The sequence below is a fragment of the Harmonia axyridis genome, chromosome 2 (assembly GCF_914767665.1).
Source record: "Harmonia axyridis chromosome 2, icHarAxyr1.1, whole genome shotgun sequence".
NCBI lineage: Eukaryota > Metazoa > Arthropoda > Insecta > Coleoptera > Coccinellidae > Harmonia > Harmonia axyridis.
In genome coordinates this window covers 20,265,764-20,288,317 of record NC_059502.1, presented here as the reverse complement: position 1 = coordinate 20,288,317, position 22,554 = coordinate 20,265,764, and the positions used below count along the sequence as shown (strand labels likewise).

Genomic DNA, 22,554 nt, shown 5'->3' with positions numbered 1-22,554 from the left:
AAGTCAAAGGAGGGGTCAAATTATAGTGAAAAACCCGGTACATACACTAAAAAAATGAAGAAATAATAAAATTCGAATTTTTTTGTCACCACCAAATAGGCGATAATTCAGTAGTTATTATTTCTTTGTAGTAGTAGTAGTAATTTTCATTTTTCATAAGTTACATGGATCATCACAATAAATGCTAAATATGGAATTGTCAAAGTAGCAAGTATTATGGTTGAACATGTCCTGCAAAAATACTGTTATGAAAAATATGCAATTATGCTAGTTGAAAAAATGTTCCGAAGCAATAGGAACATATGGCTTCAAAATTTACGATTGCAAGAAGAAGAACTGGTATATGCGAGAATTATGGACGGTGATTATTCTGGAACTATATGTGATCTGTTTCAACTGGTATCACGTCATGCTCTGTATTCGCTTTGCGGAATATCGCTCATCTCTATTGTTTAGTTATTTTCTTAGCTTTTGACAGAAATAAGGTTCAAGAAGAATAAATAATGGAATATTCAGTGCTTATGTATACAGTGTGTAACCTGAGTGTAGCTCTTTCAGAAAACTAGCTTGTTGTGTGTCATAAGACTGTTAGTTTCGGATATACAGAGTGATTCATGAAAGTTGGCCTGAATTTGTAATACCCATAACTTGAAAATAAGCAGTTCGATCATGTTGGAATTATGAAAGTTCGTTAACTTCATACAACCCTTCAAAACGATTTATGTAATTTAAATATTTTCAGAGCAGTACTCTGGTTATTGAGTTTTTTCTTTTAGACTTCAAAATCTATATTTTTTACAAGTTCTAGAGAAATGTCGTTATTGCCATGAAAAAATGAATAATTCACACTCAGTTGCAGAAACGTGAAACGTTCAATGTAATTCAATGCCGTCATTAAAATTTAAATCCTCCACTAAGAGGTGCCTTTTGATTACTTGCACCGTTCAATGGAGGATTCAATTATAATGGGGCAATAAATTTTAATAAACCTGCAACTGGATGTCAGTCTATTGAATTCAATTTTTACTTTGAATGAATCACTCTCTGTCTCTAAAACTAACAGTCATAGGATACACAACAAGCTATGGCCAACCTCTTATGTATTTGGACTACTTTTTCTTTAACATATGAACATACCTTTAGAATGTTTCATTCTTATTGAAACTCGTTTCGATTGACCGATTTTATAAAAGTAGAAAATTAAAGCTAATTTTTTATTAAGAAAATGCTAATCTGGCAGTCTTCTCGCCGACTCAAGACAAATTCACTTATACATATTCTTCTGTTTATATACAACCGTACGAGTATATATGAACCAAAAAAGATGTATCAATCATTTTTTATCACTCTCGGGTTCTCAAAATATCTTTACGAGACATCGAATTCCAGCCACCTGTCGCCCTGTCCTACAAGACATAAAACGATAATTCTCTCCTTACTTTTCGACTTCTCGTGAAACTAGGGATGTAGGAAATTTCAGCTCACTCCATCGAGAACCGTCATAAACCCAGCATCCAATCCTCACCTCACCCTGATGGACATCCTTCCAACAGTTATTCCTTTCTGTGGAGCATGAAATTAACTTTGCGAAGATTTACAGCGACAACCTTCAAGTACAAATGGCACCATACATAAATGAAATTACGATTTACAACCATGAAAAAGCAAACATGTTTGTGAGCTCAGACCGTAAATTTCCCAGTCCAAATCAGATGGGAAAATGCTCTGGCTCATGGAAGTTCAGCTCAGGAAAAGTCTCGAGAACAGAAGAATAATGGGAATTTTTGGAAAGAGTGAATCTGATGTGGTACCTAAGTGTGTTGCTTAACAAGCACTGCATGTTCGAAATGCTCAAGAATTATTCTGTAAACGTGATCTTGTAGTAAAGTAGTTCTGTAGGTACAAACGGAAAATTAATTTCCAGATATGTTATATTGACAAATACTGTGGATCATTCAAAATTATTCATTCAATATGATACAATACGTTTTAAATAAAACTTGACTACATATTTATTTTTAGCACACATACTTGTCTTCTTTGTTCTTGCCACATTCTCAATTCCAGTAGGATAAATCTTCTGAGGTCTAAACAATTCAAACATTGACTTTTAATTATTATGAAAATAATCATAACAGCTGCAGATTTCATATTTCGATGTAAAAATCAACAACCAATATTCTCGTAGAAAAATATCAAGCCACAAAAGAATCTAGTGCAATTCTGGAATGGCTACTTTCAGCTTTGTTTCTGGGTATATCATGCTGTCAATGCTATACATATGTTATAACATACAATAGTTAGAGTCAAAGATGATTTGCCTATATTGAACTGGAAAAATTTGAATTTCGTACAATAATCTCATAAATATATAAGAAGAGAAATTGAAAACAATGTTTTGAAATGAACGGAAAATATCAGATACCACGCAGTATACATAAGAGCTATTATTCATGCTTCCATAAAATCGATTTTAATAAAAATATTACAACTACTATTAGGTGCAATTACTCTCCCAACTAAAAAAGTTCAATAATATTCCCAACAAGTCATTCCATTAATCCCTTGTGTTTGGATATTTCTAATGGAATAACTCTGTGTTCAGGCATAATTTTGAAGCTATAACCGACGTTAAATGTGAAACATATCAGAAACGTGCATAAATATGTGTGCATAAATCGAATATATATCAATTTTGTTTCATTTTGCACTTATGAAAAAATTTCAAAAGAGATATTGTAATAGTTGAATTCTATTATCTGTATACTCAAAAGATGCTTTATAAGATGAATGATGACGTATAAGAATCTCTATATATTTTTAAATATTCCAATTGTACTCGAAATTACCTAATGATATGTAATATTTATACATCACTGAAGTTATCTGTGTGTAAAAGTTTTAAGGTCGTACGTTTTTAACTTAATAACGAACTCCCAAGCTTTCAAGTCGCATATGAAATTGGTTTTCGGTAATAATTACTTATGAAATTTATTTAAAAAAAAATTTACCTAGATGAAGAATATATAAATAATAAACCCATCAAATTTAACAAAGCCTAGCAAAACGTTTATATCAGTTTGAAACTCACTACTTGTCAATGCTGAAGAATCTCATATGGTACTACTTTTTCAGGTCATTATTAATTAGATACAACATGCTGAATGCTGAAGATTCTCACCTGTTATTACTGTGTAGTAAAAATAAAATCTGTTTACTTTGAAATCTATCATTTTAGGGAAGATTCAACCTGATTAGACAGATGTTCGATAAAACAGGACAAATACCAAATTTTTTGTAATAAAAACAGAAAAATTAAAACTCGTTCTGATCATGATCAACTACCAATTAGTAACAGCTAACATATTTGACGTAATTCAGTACTATATATAGTGTTTTTTGTAGAACTATAAATATTTTCGGCACTATCAACACAAAAAAAAACTTGAAACCTGTTATTTTAAATCAGAATACATAATAAGAGTAATAAACGTCCTATAACTTCGAAATGATTATAATACCAAATTGTAGATTGTACTATGTATTCATTTTTCTCAGAATATGCCCCTGATGGCCCTCAATCTCACTTTTTATTCATATAAGGTTTCCCCAAATTGCAATGTACAAAATTACCTCCTGGATCATTTCTCATAAAATTTCATTGTTTGTGAAAATTATACATACAATATGTATACCAAAAAAACATAGTAATAATTACCCTTTTTTTTCCAGAATGCCGCTTTAATAGCAGTAACGAACGTTTCGGACTACTTAGATGATACGTCGATAAGAAGAATTATACTCGCCAAAACAAAAGCAATCTACGAGAAGAATCAAACGGATCTGAAAATTGTTTCCAATGTCCTTTCGTGCGTAGAAAGGACTTTGGGAAGGCTCGACAAGGGCCAGATCATAGACGAGGTGCTACCCCTACTGAATGACATAAGACTGGCTGATCCCCAAATCACATTGAGGGTCGTAAGTGAGTGGATTAAGGATTAATTCTTGATATTTATAATTTTTATTGGGTAGAAAACGTTCACATGTTGTGCTTCTGATAAATAATAGATACTTAAATAAAACCATATGTTTTCACAATAGGTCATATACCTTTATTCAAATTTTTGGGGCCGTTTTCATTGGATTTATATTTCCAGACAAAAACCATAAAACATATACCGGGTGAATTCTTTAAGTTAAATCTCGAAAAGCGAAAAGGAAACATAGTTATCGCAGAAATGTTTCGAATAAAAGATTTATGATTTTGTGGGGGAAGTCCGCTTATGCTGAAACCCTTCACCCTTGTGGGGGAGAAGGACAACTTTGGGATTTCGAATGGGAACCTCTGTTTTTTATTGCAGAATCGTATTCTTCGGTAAAAAAAATACAAAAGTTTTGTCCGAACAATTTTTCATAGATGGATCAGTAATCGAATGTGAAAATGATCAATGACTAAACATGCACTGAAAACAAACAGTTCGGCAGAAACGTTGAAATTTCATGTGAATGAATAATTGAACGGGTACGTAAAGGTAGTTCAGACAGAAAATTCAAACTTGAATACAGAGCCATCTGTGATAGGTGATAAGTCAAAAATTGTTCGCACAGAATTTTTGTATTTTTTATACTCCAATAACTGAAAGATTGATAAACCAAATCATAATTGGATCTGTAACACTCCTTATAATGAATATGTTAGTACCTCATTGATTCACACTGAATTCATGGTTATATTTATTATGTTGGTAGGTACTCGGAACTCTCACGGATTTATATATTATTATTATTATTTATTGAAAAGAAAAGAGGAGGCAAAAGCCTATACATCTAAGGAACAAATAAATTCAAAGAAATACATTGCTAGTGAGCGAGGAGTTCAAAACAATACAATCAAAAAGAGAAGGCAGGAAAAAAAAACAAACAAATTAACATTGAAAATCACGATAGAGTCAAATGATGATCAAGTTGGTTTTTGAAAGCGTTTATTGACGGGGCGCATACAACTTCACTAGGCAGTGCGTTCCAAGAAAACGGTTCTGCCAATCCATATTTTTCAATGCAAAAATCATTAAACGATATTTATGGAATTATTTCCTTAATTTCATAAGAATTCAGTGAATTGAAGAAAATAATGTAGGTGTAATACTCGTACAGAAAGTTCATTATTCCACTCGTTCATTAAAAACTCGCCACTTCGTGGCTCGTACCTATTTAATTTTTGAACTGGTGGAAGAATATCAATGCCTTTTGCACTTCTTTTATTATAAATAACTATTTAAATCGCAAAAAAGTTGTTTTAAGAAAATTATTCATTTGTTTCCCAATCAGGTGTATCTTAACATTGACCGACAATAATCAACTTCCGAAAAAACTCCTAGGAAACTCATTGAAATAGTGATTCCAGCACAACCAATAACCCTATTGATTTCAGTTCTCACACCTGTTCTCAAAATTACAGCCTTTTTTTCGAGCAGAACAAAACTGCGAGAGAACTCCATAAAAACCCGCGTATGTCTACAGAATAGGTCGTAAAACATTCATCCCGAATAATCGATACTACTCCAACCCCAATATTTTCGATGTGCCGGATTTAAAAGCTTCAATATTAGTCCCGATATTATCCCATCATTCTACGGCACCGCTTGAATAATGACAGGATCCCTCTCTGAAGTGCTGCAAACCATTTCTGACTTGATTGGGAATTTATTCATCGCGTCATTGACTCCCAGGTCAGATGGAAGACTTGGAAGGGGATCCCCCGCTTGTCATGAATACTGAGAGCCAATTTTCGTGAACAATAGGTACTTTGTTCCTCTGAAGAAACATTTTGTGTCTGGATGTCGACACGGCTGAGGAATGTACACCGTGAAGTGTCAACGTCAATTTGTGTTGCTTGATTTCGATCATCGTAACGATAAATTTCGAATTGCCATCGTTAATTTAACTATTCTGAATTACATCTATCCAAGTTCTATTAGTTTTTATAGCGAATTATATATGTAGGATCCAGTTATTGTTCCCTGTAAATAATTGAGATGGTCAACAGGATGCTTGGAGACCCATTAGTTTCTTCAAGTGTCGAGGGCATGACAGTTTCAATGAATTTACAAGGAACGAATTGCTTTTCTATATAACTCAGAAAGGAAGTGTTGATTCTTCGAGATGTCGAAGACATGTCGGGTCGATTTCTCGATTGTAAGTCTTAGGAGATTTACTGGGGTTAGGAAAGATCGAAAACAAGAAGGTTGTACCAGATGTGTCACATCTGTGGATCAGGTTCTAGTCCTTCGAGAATATTCGATTTCCAGGAATCCACGAAGAGCTTTTTGGGCGGTACGGCAAAACTCTTATTGGACTAGGGAAGGTACTTTCCCCCGATATGTAGTGCTAAGGGTGTGGTAAAGCCGGAAAAATCGAAGTCGATATTCAGGGGAGGTCAGAGTAAGTTGAAGTTCGATCTAAGTCGAAGTAAGTTCAAGTAAAGTCTAATAATTAAGACGTTATTTAGATCTTTTCAATACTGAGTTTGTACTGAAGTGTGGCTTTGTAAATCTTAATATATATATTTCTTGTGTGCGTGTGTATGTGACTGAACTCCTCCTAAACGACTGGACCAATTTTGATGAAATTTTTTGTCTATTTTCGTGGAGATTCGAGAATGGTTTAGATTTACAGTTTAGTCTACTGGAAAATGTTTTTTCAATTAATTTCTTATTTATAAGGAGTTGTTGATTTTGGAATGTTTTACATTAGATCCGGCGGACGGCGCTATCATCGCATTCAATATTATTCTATTTCAATTTTAGTTTGTCCCGACAGATGGTGCTACGATTAATTTGAAAAAAATTTTGTTATTCAATTCATGTGCTGATTAAAATATTAAATGTAATTATTTTTTAAAGAGTTTTGAAGTGTGTATAAATAATTTTGTGAATTCAGATGTTTTTTCAATTGATTTTTATTTGTAAGGAGTTTTTGATTTTGGAATGTTTTACATCAGATTCGACGGATGGCGCTATCATCGCATTCAATATTATTCTATTTTAATTTTAGTTTGTCCCGACAGATAGTGCTACGATCAATTTGAAAAAGTATTTCGTTATTTTGTGTTATAATTGTGTTATTCAAGTGAAGTTGCTAATTAAAATATTTAATGTCATTAGTTTTCGAAGAGTTCTGAAGTGTATATAAATAACTTATACATTTTGTAAATTTAGTGCGGAATCGAAGTGAGTATATTTTTTATAAATTATCTTTTTTAATTTACACGTGCGTTTATTAACAACCAACCTAACCTTCAAGTTTATTTGTGTAGTTAGAGGATTGAATTTTTTTAATTATTTTTATTGACAATTAATTCATTTTTGGAGATATTAAATAAAAAAACTCACAAAATGCGATTACATGTTCTTTATCTAAAATTTGTCATAATAAATCTTTTGAGTTAATTAATTAAAAATTCATTATCAATAAGTAACTGATATTCATTGTATATTATTTTGCAATATTTTATTTTTGTAGAAAAATGCCACGTCCTCGTGGAAGAGCAAGAAATATTGGTCGACGTACTCAGCACGCGCAATTAGTTCATGATCATCGATTGAATAGAACAGTAGAAGAACATTCTATGGATAATGTAAATTTAAGAGATCGAGCTGCATGTACACGTGCAAATAAAAATTTAGAGCAACGTGCTCAACGTCTTCGTGCTAATACATTAAGACAACGAGAGGCACGTCAACGAGCGACCAACGCACATAGAGAACGTAACCAACAGCGAGTACAAGATAATCGAGCATTGGCACGAGCATCACTTAATCGTCTCGCGTTTGAATATGATCCTGAAATAGATTATTCATCACATGCATTGATCACGATTGGTAGTATGGACAAAGAGTGTCAACATTGTCATGCTTTCAAGTACAAAGGTGAATCAGCTGGTTTATGTTGCGCATCTGGAAAAATATCACTGCCACCGCTAAAACCACCACCAGAACCTTTAAAAACGCTTTTAGCTGGAATCACATCTCAATCGAAATTATTTTTACGGAAAATTCGTAAATTAAATTCATGCTTCCAAATGACTTCATTTGCAGCAACAAAAATTATTCATAATGAAGATGGCCGTAATTTTGAATCCACATTCAAAATTCAAGGCCAAGTATATCACCAAATTGGTTCGTTACTTCCAATGCCTGATGCCGATCCAAAATTTTTACAAATTTATTTTATGGGGAATGAAGAGCAACAATCACATACACGCTGCGTTTACAACCATATAGAACAGATGGAGGAACGAGAAATTGTGGACAGGACAACGTCTGTCGGGTCCGCTAGTATATGTATATAATTAAAAAGACTTCAATTATTACAAACCCGAACAAAGTCACGGAGAAAAGACGAAAGGCCAGGTAATCGAATCATACCTCTAGACGATCTATTAACCAAGCCTACATATATACAGTGTCGAAAATCCAAATGGAATAAATTCATTATATTAGGTACTGTCATTACACACATCTTCAAAAGTCTTGACTCCCCTAGGTTTCTCGAGAAATAAACAATCTATATATGGAAATGAGATGAATATTTTCCTCTACTTCAACTGCAATATATTTGATAGGAATTCTTTGTTTGTTACTCTTTGCTTTATGCAGGATGAGACAAAATGGAAAAATGAGAAAAAATCTAAATTTATCGACTAGTTATTTTTGATTAATTATAGTTATTCCTCAACTGAATCCAAATTCGATAGTCCATATTACGACCTCTTCTTCCAATCAATTTTCAACCCAATACGCCTAGGCATCCCACGAATCTAGTCATTAGTGAAATTTTCAGGCATATCGTTCCATTCTTCCTGAAGGGCTAAACTCAAATCCTGAATGTTGAAGGTGGGTTTTGGCACTTGGTTATTGCTTTCCCTAAGTAATCCCATAGATGCTTAATTGGATTCATGTCTGGTGAGTTTGCCGGCCAGTTCATTCTCTGGATACTGTTCTCTTGAAGAATGTTTTGAACCCTTCGTGTGGTGGGGAGTTATCATCCTGATAAATGAAATTATCCCCAAAATCTTTACGCGAGGATCAATGGTTATTCCAATGATGTTTTCTACCTAGATGGTACCAGTCATGGTTCGTTCATTTGAGGAATGTAACCGTCTCCTTATGGTACTGGTTTAGACTCCCTGTCTATAGGTCCTCAAAAAAATGACTATTACAGATACCGTTAGATTCCTTGGAGTAGAATTAGCGATATAATGGTCTTCTTTCGCTGATGTTACTCTTGGTCGACCAAGGACCGGTCTCCAGGCAACGCTGCCGGTTTCCAGGAAAAGGGCCACTATGCGCCCTACTGAAGTCAGTGGAATATTCAAACGTTGCGCAATCTGTTAGTCCGACAAAACTTCTTAATGTTAGGCTACTATTATTGCCCGTCAAACTGAGAAATTAGATGTGCCTGCATTTTCGAATATACCTGCATTTTCCCGAACAAGAAACATTTTTTGCAGGTTTATTGTTTTAAGATAGTGAAGATTCCACACACGAAAAAAAAAAGCAGTCATTGTTGGTAGTTTCGCAATTGTCTCCAAACCATTGGCACCAAACTTGAGGCATTATTTCCAACTATCCTGTGCCTCAAATATACGAAATGTGTGACCAAAAATTCATCATGATCTCCCAAATGCCAGCCACAATAGGAAAGATAAGCTGTTTTCACAAAGTCAGAAATAGTTTTTCTGCTTTATTTTAATGTTTATTCTTGTAGTAACAAAAGACATCGGAATCATTCACACAACCACATCAACTTGTGGATGTTATTGTTTCAGTTCAGGTGTTGGCTACAATACTATGAAAATAACAAAAAATTACACAAAATTATAGCAAAACGAAAATTCAATAATATACTAAATCGAGTACGAACAAGGAACCATGCACCTGACTTGCATTTAGTTGAAGTAACTAAGTGTAGAAATAATATATCATATCAAAATTTGCAGTGTTCAATTAGGAATCGGTGTGAGATTTTATGTTGAAAATTATTGAATATCATATTTTAAATTTACAGTAGGAAGTACACCAAAAATCTCCTTATAATAAGAATCGTTTTTCCATTGAATTCAAAATGTTTAAGTCAAAACCTTTCGGGAAACTTGATAAAATTTATCGAACGATAATATTACGGTATATTATAGAAGATAACAAACCAAAAATGTTAACCTTCGTAAAGGAATATTCCACCTTACTTGATTAATCAAGAACGCCGCACGAATATTCATTTCCAGAATAATCAATCAGGCCTTGGCTTGGGAAAACATCGTTTAATAAACTTTAATAAGGAAACTTCCGTTATTATTGGAGGTTTATTCGTTTCCAGTCGGCTACATGGGGACTTTTTTCATAAGTAAATGGAGACGGAGTTTGATGCTGGAGATCAGGTGGCCCCAAGAGAAGCCTTCTGGCTGATTAATCGTTTTTATGAATGAATTTCCGCTGGATGAAGGTGTACATTGTTTTCAATTCAGCGTTTCATTTCGCGTCAGGCGACGACTCATTAAAATGATACCTAGGAGAAATAATGGCGTCATTATTTTCTGTTTTTCTCAAAATGAAAACATTGATATCTCGTTACTGCTGCAATAGAATATGAAGAATATCCATATGAGATATTCAGGACTGTTGACCAATTATACTATATGACCTTCGTCTTTCATCTTACTCTCGGACACCGCTGGCTAGCTCAGGAGATATCTAAAAGGGCGCCACCGATTCTACATAAGAACAGCTAATACCTCATGCGTGAGCTTTGGTGAATCGAAACCTGAAAAAACTGCAAGGGTGGGGAAGGATGAGACTTGATGTTGAATCACACTATACACACTATAATCATCTAAATAACCAAAAAATATAGATATATACAGTGGAATTAAACGAGCTCTGCAAAATAACAATAATGACAGCAAGAAAATATTACAGTTTTTCACTGTGGTAACTTCTGTGAATATTGAAATAATAAATTTGGTAAAAAAAGAACAATACCCTCTAACTAACCCGGTCAGATCTAATCGAGTCTCACAATGGACTAGTTTAGTGATGTTGATAATACTATATTTGATACGATATTAAAATATAGAGCAAAACTGATAAATCAGTGAAAAAATTTTGAAAATCCATCAATAAATTACTGAGAAATAGATTATTTAAATTTACGTATTTTAGCGCGGAACGTCTTTGGTCTCCGACTCGTCTGTGACCTCACGCCACTTGCCTGTGATCGCTACACCATAAATTACGTTTAAATACTCAGCCGCGCCAAGGCTCTCGCGCCGTTTGTAGTTGTACAGTGTAGTTTTAACTCGAGTTTTGTTTTTATGTCACCATAATGGAAGAAGGCTTCGTGAAAGGACAAAGTTATTTTTACTCAATAACTTATTTCAAACCAACTTACACCTTAGTATTTTTATTATCAGAAATAGACAGCTGGTACTGATAGGTACTTACATCAAAATGATCTTCACACACATATGAAGTAGTTTTAGGTCCAATTAAGTCACGCCTCATTAATTTGCACCACTTCTTCCTTTGATTCATGTCATTTGGTACATGAAAAAACAATTTATTGGGGTTTTTAATTGTCGTGCTTGCACACATAGGCACAATACAATATTTGTAGAATTTTTTTTTATTTCAGCCATCGTGTAACGAACAAAACACGACACGAACACCACAAGTGATTGTACACCAATGAATTCGTAAGCATTCTGCGAATACCAGTTGCCTCGTGTAAGTGGCGTGACGTCACACACTAGACTATGAAATTATTCTTCCAAGCGCAACTTGAAAGTCCCATAACTTTTTCATTTCTAGAGATATTTCAATGATTCTTCCACTGTTTGGTTTCATTTTACTTAAATTTTTAGAATTAATCCTTAACAAGAAAATGAAAACTAGTCCATTATCTAAATAACCAAAAAATATAGATATATACAGTGGAATTCAACGAGCTCTGCAAAATAACAATAATGACAGCAAGAAAATATTACAGTTTTTCACTGTGGTAACTTCTGTGAATATTGAAATAATAAATGTGGTAAAAAAAGAACAATGTATACCCTCTAACTAACCCGGTCAGATCTAATCGAGTCTTACAATTGTGCGTAACGAGAAATATTATAGGTGAATTTGCAGTTGATATTTATTGAATTAGAAATTAGTCACAGTTAACTACTTGAAGTTTGAACTCTTTGACTTCCTATATACCAAATAACGTCGAAACGTCCTCTGGGTTCCAATAACAACGTCGATTCCTACACAGTTCTCAGATGCCTGAACTTGAAAACTCTAAAAATACTTCTCCTCCAATATTCGATACTAAAATATTCTAGGGCAAAACTCTACAACACGTCATCTACGACGTAACCCAGCCTAAAAACGCTACAAAGTCAAAAGAACAATAGTATAGGCCAGAGAAGAGAAACTAGAAACTCACTCGTTGAAAATTGTCGCCGAATAAATCTCAAATGAGATCAGGAAAATACCTCCACAGGATTTTTCCAAATTTCGATACCTCACCACAGTAGCTGGAAGAATGATGACTTTGCCAAGTAAATATTGGGTTGAATACCTACCTAGCGGTATCATGGTTTTTGGTATTGCCTTTTCAGTCCATTTATTTTAGCAATAGGGGAGATTGGGGAGGGTTGATACATTTTTTACAAAATTGTTAATAAAACATTTGTGTTTACCATTAACAATCCATTTATGTCAGAGTGAAATTTAAGGACTCCGCTTAGACATTTAGCAATATTCAATTACTGAAAATGAAAATTTCAACCTTGATTATGAGTTCTTGGAATTGTTGGTGCAAAGTGTCTCAAACCTCCCTATACATGCGAGGCCTGATACACTAAAAGGGAGGTTTGATACAATAATAATAAGAAAACAATATTTTATTATCATAACACTACTTAATTCCTACATAATTCGCAAGTTTTCATTTTTATTTTACTACTGACACTTGCACAGGCTGAATGGCACTCCATTCTCTGATGAAAATGACGATCCAGCTTGCATCTACTGCAATCAATTATTTTCGGCGTCTCGTCCTCGAGAACCATGGATTCGTTGCCTGCAATGTTTGAAATGTCTGTTCGTAGCTTCTGCTGCGAAATATATAGAGAGGTTTAAAACGTGTATCATCCCTTCCGACACAGACTGTATCTAACCTCCCTAGAAGACAAATTTAGAAAAGATATGTCGTGAACATGTTATGATATTCGATTGAAGATCTGTATTACTGGCCTATATGTTCTCAATGAAAAGCGCATCAAGAATAATTTCGTTAGTTTTCATTGATAAAGAGATAAAGCCTTACGTTTGTTATGCAAATTTTTACATCGAATCTGTAGAAAACACACTTTATGCTCAAAAACTCTTGTTCGTGACGCGATCATTGCTAGATTTGTACTGAAACTATTTTCACACTCATAGAGGCACTGCACGCTATTCCGCCTTCTATGAAGAACAGAGGCGCGAAATTTGACCATGTATCAAAGCTCCCCAGTCCTCCCTACTAATAATAATAATTTATTTATTTCCAAAGTTGAAATATCATGAACCTGGAAAAAAGTCACACCAAAAATTGGAATTCAATACAAAGTTGACAAGTAGACACTTGTGAATAAAATAAAATATAATTCAACTCATTCAAAGAAATTCATTCAGGGTTTAATAGCCCTTTTCAAGGAAGAAATGTTTCAACTTTGTTTCTAATAAATTTCGTATCGGCGTTCAGAGCATTGAAAATTTTGCATTCCACGTCAATGGCACTTCTCTGATAATAAATTGTTCTGTTTCAGAAGTTGTACGAAACGTACAGAAAATCTTTAATCATATCATAATTTTCTAATAAAATAATATTCACATAAAATTATTTCAGAAGGTAAATCATATTTCTTAATCAAAAGTAGATTCAAGGATGTGTGTCTTCAAATTGTTTATACAGGGTGTGACCGCCACGGCTGGCTCGGATGTAGTCCAATCTGGACGTCCAATTTTCGATGACTTTTTCCAACATTTGTGGCCGTATATCGGCAATAACACGGCGAATGTTGTCTTCCAAATGGTCAAGGGTTTGTGGCTTATCCGCATAGACCAATGACTTTACATAGCCCCACAGAAAGTAGTCTAGCGGTGTTAAATCACAAGATCTTGGAGGCCAATTCACAGGTCCAAAACGTGAAATTAGGCGGTCACCAAACGTGTCTTTCAATAAATCGATTGTGGCACGAGCTATGTGACATGTTGCGCCTTCCTGTTCGAACCACAGCTTGTGGACATCATGGTTGTTCAATTCAGGAATGAAAAAGTTAGTAATCATGGCTCTATGCCGATCACCATTGACTGTAACGTTCTGGCCATCATCGTTTTTGAAGAAGTACGGACCAATGATTCCACCAGCCCATAAAGCTCACCAAACAGTCAGTTTTTCTGGATGTAACGGTATTTCGTCATACACTTGAGGATTAGCTTCACTGCAAATGCGGCAGTTTTGTTTGTTGACGTAGCCATTCAACCAGAAGTGCGCTTCATCGCTAAACAAAATAAAATGGACGTAGTGCGCGATACGTATTCCGCACAGAACCATTATTTTCGAAATGAAATTGCACTATTTGCAAGCATTGTTCAGGCGTGAATCTATTCATAATGAATTGCCAAACCACACTGAGAATAAATCACTTGACAACTGTTGAATCGGTTGCCATCTTGAACAGTAATGCCAACTCAAAGTTATATACCTCGAAAGAAAACACCCGTTAGAATCAGCATATCCATTTCCGTTTCGAAGTAAGTTGACCAGAGAAATACCTATTTAGCTTCATTTTCCCGTTGAACTGTAGAATTAATATTGCCTTAATAAATCGATTGGCATCATATTTACGTAGTTCTTGACGTCACTAGAATTATGTTACATATACTTGTTAGTTTTAGAAATAAACGTTCATTAACACATGATCCGCCTTCAGTCACAACCCTTAAGTCCTCAAGAATCCATTATCTTAGAACCCAAGGTAACGTTGAGACGCCAACTCAACATTGGTTCTTTGAGCCGGATTCTATATTGAGAAAGTTGAGTAGATTGTCCATGTGCTCATTGAACAGCAACCTTGGGTTGTTATATCTGTATTCTATAAGTTTTCATACACTTTTGTAGTTGGGGAATGTTCTCTCCAGATGCTGGATAATTTTGGTTGGTTCTCCTCTTAGATTGGTTTTGAGAAGATGCATTTTTTTGACAGCTCCTAAGGATTTATTGTTCTCTACTAATTGGATGAATAAGTCTCTGAAGTTGGGTCATGAGTCATTTTGTCAAGTATATTTACTCCTATTGTTTTTCCCATTTGAGTTGATATTAGGATTTTAGCTTGGATTTCTTCATATTTGTCATTTGCTCCATCGAACTGTCCGCTTTCCAGGGTAGTAAGGATGATTTTAGAAAACAAATTCACCGCCTACGAGTTTGTGATTCAATATTTTTCGATCAAAATCGTATAACGTTTGAGACTCCTGCATCTCGTTCAAGGCCTATACTCAAACAATTTATCATTGACATTAATGGCTCTAATTTAATTACATATACCCAAATAAGGCTCTATATCGAAAGTACAATCAATCTATTTAATCCACCCCTTATATCGAAATGAATTCCAGATCCCTGAATTCTCGTAATAGAGGGAGAATACACATTCATTCAAATATTATCCCAGTAATAACGAAAGCGGTACAAAAAATTAACTACGGATCCAAATCGTGCTCAGACGATTACAAATTACGCGGGCTTATATAAAATTCAAACAAGGTTCCATTCCCTGGGCCATGGAGCAATTATTCTCGAATCTTTCCGGAAAACTCTGAGGCATGATTTGATTCGTCTAGAAAAACAGCACTCAAGGTGCAGTTCTACTGAATACACAACGATCAATCGCTTCCGTTCAGGGGCGGAACTTGAGGTGAGGGAGCTCCATGCCAGAACTGAATCTATACAGGGTGATTTACCGCTATGGACTGTTAGATGTTTGAGGAAAACTAATCATAATTTTGTGCTGGAAATTTGCATGTTGGGGTTTTAGATAATGTTCTCTCTCCCTGAAATATTACCAGGTATCTGCAACCTCCGGTTATACCGGAAACAGACCCAGTGTATTATTGAATCATTGGATAGCTTATTTGATGACAATTTCGTCAATATGACGTATCTTTGGTAAAAACTCGACAGTTCATGAGGTAATGAGATTTTTATGGAAAAATCAGGCACAGACTCGCATTACTTTCAATATTTCTGCAAAAAAAATTTTTCCAAAGAGAACTTTTCAATAAGAATGTTGCCTATATTTTAAAATTGCTTTTAATTTGTGGATAAGCCCTATATAAACACGGAAAAAAATATAGAAATTACCAATAAAAAATACGTAAATAAAAAAAGTTTTCAAAAATCCAGCTGAAACGCTCCATTCTGTCACGGTATTATGGTGACGTCACTGCATAATAAAGTCACCATCATAGACAAACTAACTAGTTTATATATGGTCACAACGTGCTAACGGTCTGTCAAACTGAACTGATATCAGCTGATTTTGTCAGTCAATACGGTTTGATTATATAATCTGACGTTTTACCCCATAGATAAACTAGATCTGTCTATGTTCTAAACGTTTCAGTGCAATGACGTCAAACTGCCCTAATTGGCGTTTGCAGTCACGTGCTAGTCGATAAGAATTAACACAATTTAAATCAATTTCATTGAATTTAATTCGAGAAATAAGATAATGAAAATGCTATTTTAGTATTCTAAAAACGGCCTTCAATATGCAAAACCTTCATTTGATTTTATTATATGACTCAACATCCCTATTGTCAATTCTGCCAATACGTAGTATTTTAAGACTGCTTGTGGATTGGACCAAAAGTGAACAGAATGAGAAGATCATCAATTCAAAAGAACTCAAGATTTCCAAATTACAACCTATATTGAAAATGAAAACGTCATGAGTTATTGAGAAAACTTGAACTAAAAAAAAACCGCAAATTCTAACTGAGTGGAGTAGACTTCCGGTAAACATAGAAAAAAAAAATAAAATTCGATATTTTGATAACTAAATTCGACATTTCATGAATTGTAATTAGTTGTTCGTAGGGAATGCTGCTCAGAGTATTGAACATAGATAGACGGAGCATATGTCATTTTCAGTAAGCAAATTTCGTCCCCAACATGAACTATCAAACATGAAGCGCGAAAGTAAAAACATATCAGTGACACATTTCACTCAATTCGCGAATTTCTCCACAAAGAATGTCTTTTTTATGTTCCATAGTGAATCGACGTTTCATATAATCTTAAAATAGTTGGAACTAATTACCTAAATATATCAGAAATTCAGAAAACAAACTTCAAGCGCGCCAAACGACGTGAAACAACCGATGACACTAGGAGAGCAAAAGTTGCCAAACCTTGGATTTCAGCAGGTAGATACAGAAAATGATAAATATTTTGCTTATTATAAATTCGACAATTAGGAAAAATATCGGACTCCAAATATTCAAATTTGCATTCTAATCGGGAATCACTTAAATGAATATTTTTCATTCATTATGATATATGTTCATAACGATATAGTAAAATTGTGGATTTGAAAATATATCACAATCCGACAACGTAATCTAACCATGTTGGGGACATGTAAAAATTCCGTATACTCCCTCTATCTATGTTTATTACTCTACGGATTGCTAAGTATACATGAGCCAATAAAATTTTCAAATACGAATAATTCATTTAGTTTCTGTCTGTTTTCCGGAAGTCACAGACTATTACACTAAGTTAGATTAGTTAGAAGTTGCGGTTTCTTCTTAGTGTAGCTGAGGATTTGCTTAAGTATCTTCTTAGAGCGTTGGAAGGTAATAAAATAGAAAGCTAATTTAGGATAAGGAAAGAGGACTTAATTAGTTGATATTCTCAATCTATTCCAAAAATATCAAAAAGTTGTCATAAGACGTAGTTCCACCATCAAGAAATTCACTTTCCCCAAATTGCAATTTTTTACTGGTTGCCCCTCACCTCTTAGTGGTACCGCCCCTGCTTATGTCCAACCAAAAGTCTAAAATTCATCAAGAAATCGATATCTCACTTCGTAAATGCCGATGCCGAATTTATCCAGCAAGCTGTGAATTATGTGTCCGTGGAGTCCTCGCTAAAACTTTTCATCGGAACCTAACAGGTTTTACGTAATTTAAATGGAGTGTTTTTCCAATTGATTTATCCCGGGTTTGCAAATTGATACGAATATACACCTGGTGGTTACTCGAGTTTATACAAATTTACTGTTGTTGTCAGAACTGTTTTTCTGACTGCGTGGGAATTTTTTCGTAGCGAAAGGAAAAATTGGAAGATGGATTTTTGATGGCTCAATGTAATATTATTACATCATTCAATTTCGGCTGAAATCTGCAAAGGAAAGTGAATGAGAACGATCGGTTTTGAAAGTTAGGATTATTTGAATTATTATTCTTCAGTTGAAAGAAAGCACTCATGGACAGGAATCTGATATAATTTGCTGAGTGTTATAAAATATATCACTTCAATATACAGGGTGGCCATTTGAAAACGAAACAGACGAGATTACAGACGAAATAAAGTTTTTCGATAGAAATGCTCGGACAGGTCGATTTCTGTTTCGAGGGGGACAACTTAAGATGTAGGTTACGGACGCATAGCGCTTCAACCCTTGCTACTACAACCCCCACCCCCAATTTTTGAATAGGGAAGATGGGGTGAGTGATACCTCAATTTAAAGGTATTTTTATACTGATTTCAGCACAGTAATTGTTTTTTCATTTTATGCATTAGTTCTCGAAATATTCATGCGTTAGTTAGTTAGGAAGGAAGCCACAGTCATGGTTGTTTTGAAGCTCAAAATGTCGATTTTTCACAAAACACTACAAGTGTCATGAAAACACCACTTCATTTTCAAATACTTAGTTAAGAATATTTCGAGAACTAATGCATAAAATGAAAAAACAATTACTGTGCTGAAATCAGTATAAAAATACCTCTCAAATGAGGTATAACTTATCCCATCTTCCCTATTCAAAATTTGGGGGTGAGGGTTGTAGTAGCAAGGGTTGAAGCGCTATGCGTCCGTAACCTACATCTTAAGTTGTCCCCCTCGAAACAGAAATCGACCTGTCCGAGCATTTCTATCGAAAAACTTTATTTCGTCTGTAATCTCGTCTGTTTCGTTTTCAAATGGCCACCCTGTATAAATTCCGAGCCAACACCACAAATATCCTACAGAAATGATTATTAAATTCAGTTGAAAAGAATGGCGCCACGAACTCAAAATATTCTATGATAAATAATATTTAGCCAATAGGTTTGATCACATCACAAGATTGTATCGGGTTTTTCACTATAATTTGACCCCCCCTTTAACTTTGTTACTAAAAGAGGTACAAAAAAATGTTTTCTACAAAAGTTTCACGAAATCGACTAGTGTTTTTCAAAATGATTTCGCAAAACAAAATATATACAAAGTGGGCAACATATTGATAGCAACTTCATTTTTTCGAACGAAACACCCTGTATATTTTTCTATATTTGATTAGCTCTTTTTCCCTTGATTTCAAATATATAACATATGTTTGGCCTATCTCTCTCATTCTGAGTACCACAGAGTTTCAAATTTTAAGAACCATGTGATATGATATGCTCAGTACCTAATCAGTTTCCAAGTGGTAGGCTGCGATAACTCAAAATGCCCTTTTATGAGTTATCTCGTTGGCAACGATATGACATACGTTTTTCACGATAAATTGGAATTCGATGATTTGGATGCAACTCCATATATTCTCTCCTTGTAGCTTTCTTATTTTTATTGTTCTTCACATGAAGTCAGAATATTTCAAATTTTTCCGCTTCTGTGTAGTGCATATTCGATGAATACTTTCATTCAATGAGAAACGTATGTCATATATCGTTGCCAACGAGATAACTCAAAAAAGGGCAATTTGAATTATCACACCCTTCCAATTGAGAACTTATTACTTAGCTTGCCAGGTGGTTCTTAAAATTTGAAACTCTGTGGAACTCAGAATAAGAGAGATAGGCCAAAGGAATGGACAAACATATGTTATACATTCGAAATCATGGGAAAGAGAACTAGTCAAATATTGAAAAAATGAAGTTACAATTAATGTGTTGACCACTCTGTATATATTGAGTTTTGTGAAATCATTTTGAAAACACTAGTCTATTTTGTTGAAAATTTGTAGAAAAAATTTTTTTGTACCTCTTTTAGTAACAAAGTTAAAGGGGGGTCAAATTATGGTGAAAACCCCGGTACATTACGATTTCTGAATGGAATATTTGAAGTTTGATGTCCCTACATGATTAGTGTAGGATACTTTTTTATCTAATTTTTCAAAGATATTTATTTTTGATCTCTCAGGTTCATATTGGGATAAGTTATTTGAAATGAACATGAAAAAATTTCATCTAGTTATAAACACTCTAATAAAGTTCAGTAAATTTTTAGTGAAAAAAAATTCAATTAAATAAAAGTCCAAATTATAAATGCTTGGAAATAATTCTAATCCATTGATAGCAGCTAACCGCATTTCCCAAATTCTTACAGATATTTATCGATTGATGCTCAGCGATAAGAAGTATGGTCTAACAGTGAATCTGATGGCGACCAAAGTGATGCCCTCCCTACTTCCTCAAACCGTCAACCCATCCCTTAACCTAGAACATTTCACAATCTTGATGGAAGTCCTTCAAGAAATGCTGGACCAGATAGATCGTAATCAAAGGAATAAACTAAAATTAGACAACCTCTCCTTGCCAAGTCCTGAAAGACATAGACCTCTCAGACACCAGTATAGCTCCGACAACATGCATGTACCACCCTTCAACATCCCCAACTTGAGGATTGAACAGAGGAAAACTTCAAGTGCCGAAGACATGGCTAGGAAGAACTCTACAGGTGAGGTTGAGGGAGCATAACCCTGATTACTGTGAAGTCTTGTGGAAATATTGATCAAAAGTAAATATATCCACTCTAATCTTTAAATCATCTTACTGTTATTATCTGAAAAATATAAAAAATAATGACCTTTGCAAACATTTTAAGATCCCTTGAACCACTTGTTCAACTTCAAGTGGATCTCCTAAGCATTGAAGCACAATACACGGTGGTGCATTTTCTTTATCGTGTACAATGGAAAATCACTGATAACTGTTAAGGGGTTACCTTAAACTACTACCTCAAGGTCTGTTATGCCCCCATCAGTTATGTTCTCACCACTGCAACATCTACAACTCTCCTGCTAGTTCCAGAGGTCTAATGCACTCCAATGTCTGAGTTTACTTCAAGTAGGTTACATCATCACTCCTACAAATTCCTCATTTGAGCTGACTTACATAGGAAAGGCATTCTTTTAGCAGGTGATCGGGAGTTTGTGCCTCCTCCCCACAGAATCTGCATTCATCAGCTTCTGATAATCCTATTCTCATTAGGTAATTCCTGAGGTTAGGAAGGCAGTTAGAAGGTGTAGCTTATACTTATATCTTATAGCTTATACCTGAAATCCAGATACGTTTTGGACCTTGAAGTATTGAAGGTACAATAAACCTCCTTGAAGGAATCTATCACTGGAAGATTCCACCCAAGTTTTTCTTTCTTATAGATGTAATTTCTTCATCACAGAATAGTTTCGGGTCAGTAAAAAGCGATTCTGCTCGTTTTTTGGCAGGCGTATTGGTCTTTTTATTTCCTTGTATTACCGAGTACCCAGAAACCAATAATGATATATTTTTAATATATCATTATTTTTGCCTGATTCATTAATTTTTCTTCGGTACTCCCATATAAGCTCTGAATCTAGGACATGGGTGCTCAGTGCTTGAATCTGATATTACAATGGATAATTTTTTTTTGTCTCTAAATAAGCATGTTCTGAAAATCACAAAATTCTGGCAAAACATGGTTCATTTGAATAACGTATAGTCCGTTCAGAAATTATTGACATCCCGGGTGGCTGAGGAAAATCGAAATTCAGTTGGTATCTAATGGCTCATTCAGTAATATTTTGAATTGCAGATTTCGGGTTGGTATTGGAAATGTCATTGACAGGTTAGATTCAGTTCAGTTTGTTTGTGTTATTGCTTTTGATCCAAGAAATTGTGAAACTAAAAAGTTGTATCAATTTTGAACACAAATTGATTAGTAAATTTGAGTATTGAGTATTAAGAAGGAAGTCATTACAACCTGGATTATAAGTGAAAGAAAACCTGTGCAATATGATTTCACCTTCAAAGAATCATTGAAAAGCAACAAATATACAAGTCTGGATAACATTTGACCAAAAAGTATCTGGACAGAGAAAATCATATTTTTCATGTTAAATGTTGTACTTCATATTTACGTCAATTGCGAATAAATCAAATCAAACAGCCTGTATCTCTCAAAGGTATATACTTAGGACATATTTCGAACAC

General features: G+C 34.4%; 1 protein-coding gene across 2 annotated transcripts in view; it reads left to right on the top strand.

The window, feature by feature from the left end:
* The window catches only part of LOC123673652 (SCY1-like protein 2), a 224,692-nt gene that overhangs the window by 143,967 nt on the left and 58,171 nt on the right, over nt 1–22,554 (top strand). For both annotated transcript variants that reach the window (XM_045608245.1, XM_045608244.1), the window contains exons 10-11: nt 3,733–3,982; nt 20,690–21,040. In XM_045608245.1, the coding sequence (XP_045464201.1) occupies nt 3,733–3,982; nt 20,690–21,040 (601 nt within the window). The remainder of the gene's footprint in view (nt 1–3,732; nt 3,983–20,689; nt 21,041–22,554) is intronic.